Here is a 12,759-nt window from a genome sequence, read left to right as displayed (position 1 = left end):
TTGGCTATGGAAAGTGGGCTTGCTCCATGGTGCAGACTGCCTTAGCTCTGCTTCCTTATCAGAGCTGTCACCAGTGTGACACATATGCGTTCACAGTGCACCAAAGCCACGTGTTGTGGCCTTTGATTTTTTAACCACCCTGCACTTGGGAGTGGAAAGGCGCCTTGCCTGGTCCTTAACTGGGTCAGTGTTAGCCCATCTGATACTTTCAGAACCTATTTCGCCTGGTAACCGTAACTTAAGTTCAGTTCTATGATATCTGTTCATTCAATTGGTCCCTTAGTTTATTTCCAAAAAATAAGGACGCCAGAGGATTATACAAAATCAACAACAACAACAACAACAACAAAGAGCTGTTGTGTCCATGCACTCGTTAGATTAGCGGTGATTTCAACAGTTCCACACTGAGATAAAGAGCCAGTGAAAGCCACTTAAACAGGCAATTGTTGTGACATGGGACCTCAGACCACGGAGGTCTGGGTTTCAGTCCTGCTCTGCCACTCACTTGCCGTGTGTCTGTGCTGTTTCTCATTCTGTAGAGGAGGAGACTAATGTAGTCACTACGAACGATGTAATGTTAGGGAATAAATGCCGTGTAAGTGTTGGTAAAACAAGTGCCAGTCTAATTACCTGACCCGAGGAACCTAGTCTGAGTGAAAAAGCAACTCCACTGTCAGGATAAAGAAATCTCCTCTGCGATTCTGACTAACGAGAGTCTGCCTAGTGGATTTACTCTAAGCCTTAATGTCAGTTTTTCCTGGTATTTAGAAATAGCATTACTACTCTCATGAGATTGACTGCCTTTTTTCCCTCCAAAAATTAGGAGGTGAGATGTCTCCAAAAGAGCACCAGGAGTTAAAATCCTACGTTAATCACCTGTATGTCATTGACAGCCAGCAGGCCCTGTTTGAGCTCTCACACAGGATCGAGCCCCGGGTATAAGCCCTGCTGCCCCACGCCTCGCCTCGCCTGTAACTGCAGCACTTTGAGCTACAGAAATGTCGATGCCAACCAAGCACGTCACTTTCCTGTGAGAAAAGAAGTTGCTGAGTTTTATCAGTAAATTGCAAGACATACGCGGGAAAGCCAACCAAAACGTGCTCAGGAAGTGATGTCAGCCACCAGAGATGGGGAGAGGCCTCTCCTCGCTGCTTTTAGAACGAGAAGGCAGAAGAGTCAGAAGCATTCTGAAATGGAGAAGTCTGGTTTCTTCTGCAGATGTCTTTGATCCCATCCAGTTTTTCAGTTTGAGATATGCCAGCGTCAAGACAAGGGAACACGTCTTGTTATACAGTGACCAAATATTTCAGTAAGCGTGTGTTTTTAGGCTGTCAAAGAAGTAGCTTGTTTGAACACCTGAAGGTAGTGATGGCACCTCTAGATTTCCAGGGAGAAGGACTGGTCTCTATCTGTACAAACTATGATATCACCAAAAGCCACTTGTGTCTAGGGAGTTAGCGAGAACCAGAAGGTGACATCTATGCTTTGACTTCCAAAAGAGAAATGTCAAGGCATGCATTTCTTTGCATCCACAATCACTTATGGATGTCTGCTTAGAGGTGAAATTCATTTCTGCACAACTGGTTTGCAACTATGGGCAAGTTAGACTAAGTTGTTTTGCCATTAATGAAAAATAGGAATCTTTAGTGACTCACTGTTTAATTTCTAGGGATTTTCTTTACACGTGCAAATGGGCTCTCACTTCCTATTGGGAACAATATGATTTTTGAAAGAGCATAATGCCTAATGCGCTGTAGGCACTCTATAACTATTGATTGTGGTGACAGAGAGTCACAGAGGTCTGCGTTCCTGTGCCTGATGACGCCCTGGTGTTTTGCACGTCTTCTGCAGGCTCCTTGCCCAAAGGTGTGATGATGGCAGCCAGTCCAGGGAGGGTAAGTGGGATTGGATGGGTGAAGCACTGGGCGCTCCCTGGAGAGGAGCAAGGTATTAAGATAGTGGTGATTGCCTGTCTTACAGCAAATTAAGAAAGCTTCAAAACAGCCAAATGTCTGATTTTTATTAGACACTTACAAATCCTATAGTTCATCTCCCAACCAAGACAGGGAGCCTTTCTATAATGTGTCTTTTTTTTTTTTTTTCAGTCTTTTAAGTCTTTTTTTTAATGCCCATTCTTATAGGTTAGGCCTCCTCTAGTAAATAAGACTCTTGGTATTCTCAAGAACTGGTTAGAACTCCCTCGACCTTCAAATGAACAAAAACCTTGTGGGATACAATAATGAAATCCACCCCTGCCAGGTAGATATCAGGTCCATTCATTTTCCATGCATGCGAATCCTGGTGCAGCTCTCACCACTCCTGCCTGTTCAGCTCTTAGGTGCCTGTCCAGAGCTGCTCCCTTTTGTCTCATCAGCATCTCATTCCCTGATGCTTTCTGACACCTTGAGAGCAGTGTTGTTTCCTGGGCTCAGGAACCCCACTGAGCTTGAGAAATCGCTGGGAGGAAACATGGGGAGAAGATTTTTGGTAAGACTTTCAAAGAGTTTCAGCCTGTCCCAGCATGTAACACTTCAGATCTGAAAATGAGCAGGATTTTATAGAAAGGCACCATCCTGGGCTGCTCTACTCAGAAATGCTCCAGGCTACTGGAAACGGAATGAGACCCACTGGAGGAGACAAGAACCTCGGAACCAGAGCAGGCAGATGTCTCTCACATCCGATCAAGCACTGGGAAAGCTTCGCAATCACTGAGGACAGAGCGAGCATACAGCACACACGTGTGTTCTTGTCTTTTCTCGCTAGTCTAATCGTGTAAGACCCTTTTGACATCGTCTTTATGTTTTGCAGTTTAAATTGTTATTCACATAAGACCTACAGTGTTCCATCTAAAATGATTTCAGTTGTTCCAGTGGAGAACTATTTCAGCACAGACCTGAATTCAGATACGTACACGGCTGAACAAGCCACCTGTACATCATGTTTAACCACATTGTGATTGGTGGAGTGAGCGTATGGTGGGAACAGGCTGGGGAGAAAATGCTGCGTGTCCACCGTGTCCTTCAGCCGTGGTTGGGCGGCTCTCAGGCCAGCAAAGAGAAGAGAGGATTTTGTTTAGTTTAGATTTGCTTTTGCATTCCCATCTTCTGAATGTCAAAATCTCCAAACCTTTCTGAAATTTAATGACCTCTCCAGAGATTTCCCAGGGAGCAGCTCTCAGAAATTTCAGAAGTTCCGAGAAGACGTAAATCTGGAATTAAAGAATTCAAGGCAGAATCATGGGAGACAGATTTAGCTCAATGCGCAGCTCTAAGGACTCTGCACTGTCCAGCGGGAAGGTGGGGTGGGGGGCTGTTGGGGGACTTAGCTCTTGCTGACAGGGATGGGCCACATTCCTTCTCCAAATACTTGCCAAGGCCACTTTGGAATAGTTTTATTCTGGCTAGAAGGGTGGGCTGGAAGACGTCTAAGCTCCTTCCCAGCTCTTTTAGATTTTATGATCGCATAAAGGCTCCACTCTGAAAACCTGCAATCTGCCCCCTTCACCGGCAAGTGGGGCACAGGCACTTTGAAGTGGGTCCCTTTTGCTACAGCACGACTCTCAGATAGGCCTGCGGGTCTGTGGGTTCATCGACGCCCAGCAAACCTGCCCTGCTTAGAACTTAGCGCAGGACAAGTTCCTAGAGGCAAAATTGCAACCTTTCCGAAATTTTTTTTTTTCCCCATATACATTTGCAGATGCTCCAAAGACTCAGCGTTTCAGATTCACTCTTTGTTATAATCTGTACAATTGCCAAATGGTTGTAGTGATATTACAGCCTGCATTTCCTTTATTCTAGTATCGTTCATTCTGTGTAGCATAAATTCATTTTCCTAGACCGCTATCTGCAGACAAGTCACGTGGCGTGTACACTGAACTCAGCGCGAGGGTAAAATAAAAACCCACCCCTCCGTGTCGGCAGGGAGAAGGCGTTGCGCTCAGGCATACCTGCCTCCGAGTGAGAGAAACTGCTGCATGCGAGAGAGGGTACCAGTGGCTTCGGATCCCCAGAGCTGGGCTTCCCCCGCGGGCCCCCGTCCCAGCTGCTTCGTGATAGCCGTCACACACACCGCAGATCCCAAACTTCTTGCTTCCAAATGGCACAACTACTCCAAGCTTCTCAGGACCCGGCAAAAATGTTGAAACGGGGAAAATCAGGGGCACTGCAGTTATGTAACATGGAGTTTCTTTTAAATGCTTCAAACATGTCCTTAAAATTTCAGCCTGCTTATTAATGAGTGGGCCATTGTGCTTAAAACTAGTAGGGGAACAAAGTTTTTTTAAAAAAAAAATTGCCAAAAAGTTAGATGAAAATGTACTACTGTATAAAGCAAAGCTGTATATACTAAACGTTTTTTAGCAGAGTACTATTTATTTGCATAGCCTATTTATTGTATTCGTATTACAAGGTTATTAAATACCAGGATGAAATCGATGACCTGAAGCAAGGACTCTTGCCTTTTAACGTTTGATGGATTAGGACTGCTGTGACATTGTCAGCTTGCGTTAACAATTAGGAGATAGAAAACCCGAAATCAGGGTATCTACCTAACTTCTCAGGGACTACACTTTGTAGTTTTCCACCCTTATAAGAGCTGGTAAATATGAAACATTGGTTGAATTACCAGAATTGCCATTAACAGTATTTTCTTTCTCAGCTTCCATGCTTTCTGCTTCTGTACATATGACTGTGCTGTGTATTTATCGAAGCTAGCAAGCAATAATTTATATGTAGAAATGGTCAAGCAATATAAGGTGAAAACTTATATAAGTCACTGTTACCTTATCTTGTATTTTCAAGTGTTTTTTAAAACTGCTTTTCCAAATATAAGACTACGTTAAAGGTACTGTTCATGCCTCATAGCTTCTTGTTTTGTGTGTGATGTAGCGGGCTACATGGCCTGTGTCCTGGCAGCATATTATATTCAGTCGTTTGGAACTTAGAAATCACTTGCCCACTGAGAGAGCTACAGGTCGGTGAAGAGAATTCCCAAGCAGCCCGCAGACACCTGACTCACACTGCCGTTCCGTTGTCGCCGACCTCAACACCCTGTGTTGGAAATCGCGCCAGTCTTCTCACATTCTAGGATGTGGAGACTCCAAGTTCGTAGTCATGGGGTGGGACAGGAACTCTCCCTTCCGTACCTGCCCAGACCCTGAGGGAGGCTCCAGGTCCTGGTGGTGATGGCCTAGGCCCTGGGCGGGGTGGTAAGGAGGGTAGTGACCATGCTCAGCGGAAATGGGGAGACGTGGAGAATGTACACCGTGGTCGTTGACCGTCTCCCTCCCGCCCTAGGAAGGGTTACACGTCTTGTCCGCTGGCGTCGAACTTGGCCTTTGGCCTGCGGCGATCCCTCCCTGCAAGAAGATTAGGTGTCTCACCGCTCTGAACTCGGGAGTGGCCAAATGTCTTATTCTGTTCAATGGAAAAAGAAGGGGGAAAAGTGACCTGTGCGTTTATAAACTGACGCTTTACAAGGTAGCCTATGCCGGCCACATCTCCTGCTGTGAGACGTGCAGTGTTCCAGGTAAAGGTGTCGGCATCTACCTGGGTCTCCAGCCTCTAAAAAATGTATCACTTGAGTAAGAAATAAAACATTATCATTAGAAGCCACTGTGATTAGCAGGGGCTGGAAGGGGGCTGACCTCAGCAGAATTTAGCCCAAGCTGACTAGGAAGTACAGTCCCCCGGGACACTTTTTTCTTGATAAACTGCCCTTTCCCTCAGCCCACGTGTGGGCGATCATATTGGCTTTGCATAATACCTGATGGATGAAACTACCTGACGTCCCACATGCACCCCAAGGGCTCGTCTCGACATGGGAAAAGCTGAAGGAGGCCAGAAGGTGATTTTCTTGGGCTCTTCATCGCCAGGAAGTGGCACTTCTGTGAAACAAGGGAAAGTGGGAAGGGAGAGCCGAGGGCTCGTTGCCTCTGAGACCCTGGGGAGCGGGGCGAGGAGGACCGCTGAGCTTTACCGTTTGTCCGCATCCTGTGATCACTGCATCCGTGGGGGCGGGCCTGGGACCTGCAGCGGTGCAGGAGAGGAAGCCTGATGCCCCCCGCTTTGGAAGGGAATAGGGGAAGAAAAGGAGGTCCCCTACGCTCAGAATGGGTGGGGGTTCTCTTCATTGGGATTCCCAGTACAGGGAAGGGGAAGACGAAGGCTCCCACCTCCTCAGCAGCTAGTTCTTGTTCATATTTTCAAACCCCAAACTGCATTTTCTGGTGCTGGCCCCGGTGAACTAACTACAGAATCATAGTTCGGGGACGGAGCTGCCCGTCTGGAACAGCTCTCAGGTCTTCCCGGATTCACAGCGGATCCCCTTGTGTGTTTGTTTTCCATTCACTTAAACCAACGAGGTTCCTAAAGCTTTAGATGTGCTAATCTTTGGTAAAGTATTCCTGGTCCTGAAGACTGCAGCACGAATGTCTCCCCTCGCAGAAGCAGCTCGCTCCTTTGATGCACCTAAGGAGCAGGGCAGACGCCTGCAGAAGCGTTGGGTCCCAAGGCTGTGTGCGGGCCGGGCTCCTGCGTCCACTGGGCTTCTGGGGACACGAGCCAAGGTCCCTGCTCCAGCCACACTCAGAGCCGGGTCAAGTCACAGCTCTTGATTTCGTTTCCTTATGGCGACTTGGCCTTTGCTCGGGTGGAGTGAGCCAACTCCACAGCCTTACCGTGGCTCCTAACTATGCGTCCCTTCCCTCGGGCTGGGGGTCTTCCAGGGACTCGGTTAGGATTCCCTGTGGTCAGCTTTCAGGGCATTTCCGCCACAAGGTCACTTCACTCCTCACCAGGGTAGCCCCACAGTAAGCCGTGCAGCCACCTTCTGAATCTATTGCTCCAGCCCAGCCTGGAGGTGAAGGACCTTCCTGGCCCTCCTCATATATGGCCCTTCCACTCCAGGGCGAAGACCTGCAGGCCACCCCAGCGTGGAGCCCCGTGTGCCCGAGACGCTGCCACGGAAGTGGTGCTGAGCCCTCCTCTCCTTCTGGCTGCTTTCCTGCTCACAGACTTTTGAAGGTTCCCAAGTTGTCTGTGTGTGGTTCGAGGCTGGAATTTCTAGTTAGAACTTGAATGAAAATCATAGCATTCTGAGAAAATCCCTGTAACAGACACTTGTTCTTGGAATTCTGACACTAACAAAACAAAACAAAACAACAACGACAAAAAAAAAACCACCTCCGCAGAGAGACTGAAGTCTCAGCCGCAATCAGCCCACATGGGAGACTTGAGGCAGCGGCAAGCTCTTCCCCACGTCCCGCAGCATCAGTGCCTCTCTGGTGTCTCATAACTGTGAAGGCTCTTTCTCCAGTCTCCCAGGGCGAGTGATGTCACCACCCAGCCCAGCCTGAACCACAGGAACGCTCTTGACTCCCCACCCAACACCACCTGCCCATCAAGTCTCTCCCAGCTGCACCGTCCCCCAGAGCCTGCACGATGAGCCTTGCTGTCCGTTACTTCAATCATTTCAGTAGCCTTCCACCTCCTCTCCCTCCCTCTTGGCTAAATTTTCCCCCAGATAATCTCCAAACTGTTATCAAAAAAAAATTTTTTTTTCCTAAAACACAAATCTGATCGTGTTTTTCCCAGCTCGAAAATCTTTCAATACCACCTCTCAGGCTGTAGACCTAAACCTCTCCTGCACACAAATTCTTCACATTCTGGCCTCTGCATATCTGCTCAGGGCCACAGAGTTCAGGTGGATGTCCCCAGGACACGAATAATTTGGGACCCCCTTTAAAGTGGTATTCTAAAGGTAAAGAGATTGATTCTTACTAATGAAAATGCCTATTGAAAACGACATGCACCAAACATTTGCGAAATAAGTATATGTGAGGTTTATTTGCTACTTGCAAGGTATTAAATCTTGAAGCTAGACTGATAAGGATACACTGATAGCTGGGGTTGGCAGACGCCTCACTGGAGGAGCCCAAGCCACCAGAATTGCCTTAAGTATGGTGAGCTCTTCCTCCCTAGAGATGTGCAAACAGACCTCGAACCAACTAGCAATTCGTGCATCAGATGAGGGCTGTACCAGGAGACCTCTGAGGTCCTTCAGGCCCCGTTAGGAAAGCCGGTGCAGATCTGTGATTGCTAGAGCTAATTACTTTTGTTTTGTCGAAGGAAGTGACTTGGCAGCTGTGGGAAATAAGAACTGTGCATGCTCCTTTGTATTCAATTGACCTGGGCTGGGCCTCAAGCTGGAAGGGAAAAGGCAGTGGGTGGAAGTCGGAAAGGAGCGCCTGGCCCCTTCCTGTCCTGTGCCCCATGCTGACTCCACAGTCCTGCCAGGGGCGCATGCCTGCAACAAACAACCGAATAAAGGCCCTGGGATCAACGCAGCAGCGCCCGCTTCTGAGTATTAAGCTACTGCCTCCCAAAGGTAACGGGGGTGCACAGTAAGAGTAAACTGTACCCTGCTGTCACTGTACTTCCGGCTCCGGCCCTCTGCCCCTCCCCTCCCCCACGCCGTCTCACCCAGGCTCCTGGCCTGGACCCAGCACTCACGTCTGGCCCGTCAGTCTCTTTTTCACCCCTTGGATATGTGGTGCCCAGGACCACCCAAGCCAAGCTCATCCATTCCCAAGCCCTCCTGGGTGACCCCACACTGAACCCCCTTATCTCTGAATTCCTGCAGCAGGTCCCACCCTTACTCTTTGGGGAACCGCCCTGCATTGTCTTGCCGCCCACCCACCCAGCGTGGGCCGGCTGGGGGAATGGGGTGAGGAACAGGATCAGCAGTGCCGCCTCTGCAGCCAGACTGCCAGGTTCAAAACAGGCTCAGACATTTAAGAGTTGGGAGAACTGGCAAAAGTTTCCACCTCGACGTTATTTGTTATTTCTGCACCTCATAAAACGAGGGTTAAAATTCCAACTCCCTCGAAAGGTTGTATGAGAAATAACATGAGAAAATACATGTACAGTGCTTAGTATAATTTCTGGTACATAGTGAGTACTCAAATGATAATGCTGCTGATGATGAATATTGGATGCACGCCAGATGATTCGCACCCGTAGTTCTACTCTATCGCGGGCAAGTTACTTCTCTTGCCCTTCGTCTCTCAATTGTCTAACAAGTCAATCAGCAACATCTGTGCCACAGGGCTGTTGAGGAAATAGACAACACACGCGAGAGTCCTCTGTACGTGCTAAATTTAGTGAGATGCAAATATGAGATTTCCTCTTGAATCCCCACATACTTGCATGACGCTGGGAAAAAGCAATGACTCCCTAAATGTTTGCTGACTGATCTGAACAAAGATGTCTGCCTAGAGCCTGCAGAGTTAGGGGTGATACTGATGTTGGCAGGACTGTTGTCATTGACATATTAATACTCAGGAAGAAAAAAGGCTGATCCGCCCCTGGGCCTGTTCACATCTGATCCAGGGCCACCTCTGTGAGGACTCAGTGATGCTCCCAGGAGAGCTTCTCCCTGGCCCCACACCAAGGCTCTCCCTGTTGCCTCTCTGTGTCCACCACAGGCCCAGGAACCTGGACAGCAGCTCCACCTCACAAGCTTTGGGCTTCCTGGTAGCAACACAGAAGCATCATAATTTCTGACATGAGACTCAGAAGGACAGAAGCTTACTGTGCCTTAGTTGTATCTTCTGTGGTTGGAGGGAATTCTCCCTGGTTTTATGTAGAGACAGTCAGTATAAGCATTTATAACTTTCTCTTCTTCTCTCTCCCTCTTCTCCTCCCTCTCCCTCTCTTTCCTGTAGGCTAATATTAATCGGCAACAGACTTCTGATATCAGCTCCATATCTTGAGTGCCTACTATGTGCCAGGTACTGTTCTAGGTGATGGGAAAACAGACATGAGCATAACAAAGATGCCTTCCTTTATGGGCTTCAGTCCAGTTGGAGAGATAGACAATAAACAAGACAGATAAGTAAAACATGCAGTAGTAGTACACTACATGATAAGAAGTTTCTAAGAAGAAAAAAGCTAAAACGAGGGGCTTGAAGAGTACCAGAAAAGTGGGTGAAGTGTTGGGTAGGACAGCCTGGGAAGACCTTCGTTATGGGTTGAACTGTGTCCCCTCAAAATTTACATGTTGAGGTTCTAACCCCCAAGACCTTGGCATGTGATCTGATTTGGAGATAAGGTCTTTTACAAAGGTTATCGAGTTAAAATGAAGTCATTATGTGGGGCCCTGAATCTAGTATGACTGGCACCCTTGTTAGAATGGTAAATTTGGAGACATATACAGGGAGACTGCATGTGACCTGGACAGGCATCTACAAGCCAAGCGGAGAGGCCTGGAGCACATCCTTCCTTCACAGCCCTCAGGAGACAGCAAACCTTCCGACACCTTAATTTCAGACCTCAGCCTTCGGAACTGTGAGACGATGCATTTCTATTGACTTGTCCACCCAGTGTGTGGTACTTTGTTATGGCGGTCCCAGGAAACCAGTATAGCCTTGCTGACAAGACTGGAAGGGAAGGAGCCAACCATGCAAATATCTGAGGGAAAAGCACTGCGGGCAGGGAGAAGAGCAAGTGCAAAGATCCTAAAGGTTTTAAGGACTAACAAGGAGCCTGGCGAGGCTGGAAGCCAGAGGTAACATGGCCAGGCCACACAGAACCTGGATGTTTCCTCTAACTCAGAGGAGAAGCCACTGGAAGATTTCAAGCAAAGAGTGATAGGACGTGATTTGCGTTTCAACAAGATACACTGTCTGGCTGCTGATCTTTCAACTGACCAAAGAGGGGCGAAGACGGAAGCAGAGCCATCAGTTAGGAAGCTATTGGTATAACCCAAGCGAGATACCGTGTCAGTTTCCGCTGGTCGGTGGCAGGGGGTGGTGATGTAGAACAATTCTCCATCTATCTGGAAGGTAGGTTTGACAGCATTTGCCGATGGATCGAATGTGGGCAAAGAGAGGAGTTAAGGTTAACTCTAGGATTTTGGCTTGAGAAACTGGAATGATGGAATTGCAACTCATTGTTAGGAAAAAGACCATGGAAGTAGCAGGTTTGAAAGGGAATATCAAGAGCTCGGTTTGAGAAGTATTCCGTTCGAGATGTCCCCTAGACATGGACTGGAGCCCATAGGAGTTTCTTTACAGCAGATCTAGCTTGTATGCTAGATGTGCTACAGCTTAAGCCCCACCCACATCTTGTACTCACCAGGGTCAAAGGTGAAAGCTGAGGCATTGCAGGCAATGAGTATGTGCTTTGAGTTGATTCAAGCTCAATAATGACCCTTCAAGCCTCCAGGTCCACGTTCCAAGCAAGCATTCCAAGAACAGAACCCTCTAAATTTCACCAAACATGTACCACCCCGTTGAGCAGCAGGTCATCTTGGGCCACCAACTGTGGCTCTTGACACTTCCTCTGTCAATCACACCTTCGACTTTGACTTCACAGATTCATTTAGTGGCTGCCTTCTCATTCAGGCTTTTCTTCCCAGAATAAATTCAGAAATATGAGTTACAATCTTGTCATCACAGATCCTGGAGGCTGCAGTTAGCCAAGATGAAATGCAATATGCCTACAATACATGCAGTAATAGGCCCTCGAAACAAACTTTTTAAAATGGTTACAGATTTTCAATTCAATTTTTCCATTGCACAGCCAAAGACAAACTTTATCCTTTATGGGAAATAATCTTCTTTTATCCTTAGAACAATCTGAAGGGAGGAATTTTTTATCTACAAAGTGCCCAGCCCAGCACATGGTGCACATTGGACGCTTAGGGAATAATTTGTCGACAGAAAGACGCCTCTGCCACAGTGACCAAAATGTGAGTCATTAGCGACATCTGGTGGGCTGAGGTGAATTTAAATCCTGTGCAGAATTAAAGTCAGAAATGCGTGTTCTTGAGGACCCCAGTTAAATCTCAGCGCACAATGGGACACTGTTGAAAGCTGGCAGCGGAGGGATAGGCAATGGCTCGGCTGCTTTGCGGCACCAGGTCACCGTCCAGTGGGTTCTTGTTCTCCGTTTCTACAATACAATGCAGAGGGTTTTATTTTTTGGGTTTTTTGGTTCTGTTTTGTTTTGTTTTTTAAAAAAACAGACATCTAGGGTGTAAGAAAGGAGCTAAACTAGAGAGTGTTAATGCTTGAAGGCGTCACGCAGGCTCTGTAGTCTGTCGTCTCCTAAGGGGAAGAGGACGGGCAGAGACAGGATAGGATGGATCAGGCAAGTCCACACTTCTACCCACTCCCCTGCCATGGCCCTCAAAATAGAGTAAAATCCCCAAACATGGCTTCCCGGGCACCCCAATCTGGCCCCCGCTTCCTTCCCCAGCCTCTCCTCCGGGTACAGCTCCCCACCCTCGCCCCATTCCCCAGAGACACACACGTTGGCTCCTCACCCACTGAGCCAAACCTTTCAGGTGCCCTCCCAGGCCTTTGGGGTGTTCTTTCAACAAGCAATTATTGAGCAGGTCCTCCGTGCAGTAGGAGGCGCTGTGACAACCGTAGGTCTACAACGGTGAACTAGCGTCCCACTCCCCTGCTCGCTGAGCTGTGGATGTGGGCTGCCCTTGCCCGCATCTCTTCTCTGCTCTGCATTAAGTGACTCTCCCTCGTGTCCCGGTCTCAGCACCTCCAGGAAAGCTGCCCCAACCCCTCTACCAGCTTAGATACCCCTCTGAGGGCTGCCTATGGCCCCTCGGCTTTACCCCTCTCCAGTTAAGTCACAGACGGGCACTGCCAGGCCTCAATTTCACCCCCGACTGGATTAGATAACGCCTAAGGGAACAGGCTGTCTTTTTTACCCCTGATTTGTCAGCGTTCATCGCAAA

General features: G+C 48.2%; 1 protein-coding gene across 1 annotated transcript in view; it reads left to right on the top strand.

The window, feature by feature from the left end:
• Nucleotides 1-4,824, top strand: part of RAPGEF5 (Rap guanine nucleotide exchange factor 5) — a 272,187-nt gene extending 267,363 nt beyond the window's left edge. Inside the window, exon 27 of the mRNA XM_025046811.1 lies at nt 824-4,824. Coding sequence (XP_024902579.1) covers nt 824-942 — 119 coding nt within the window. The 3' untranslated portion in view covers nt 943-4,824. The remainder of the gene's footprint in view (nt 1-823) is intronic.
• The last annotated feature ends 7,935 nt before the right edge of the window (nt 4,825-12,759 follow it).

This window comes from Pteropus alecto, unplaced genomic scaffold, assembly GCF_000325575.1.
Source record: "Pteropus alecto unplaced genomic scaffold, ASM32557v1 scaffold21, whole genome shotgun sequence".
NCBI lineage: Eukaryota > Metazoa > Chordata > Mammalia > Chiroptera > Pteropodidae > Pteropus > Pteropus alecto.
Note: the sequence above shows the minus strand (reverse complement) of the source record. Positions and strands in the feature narration are given on the sequence as shown.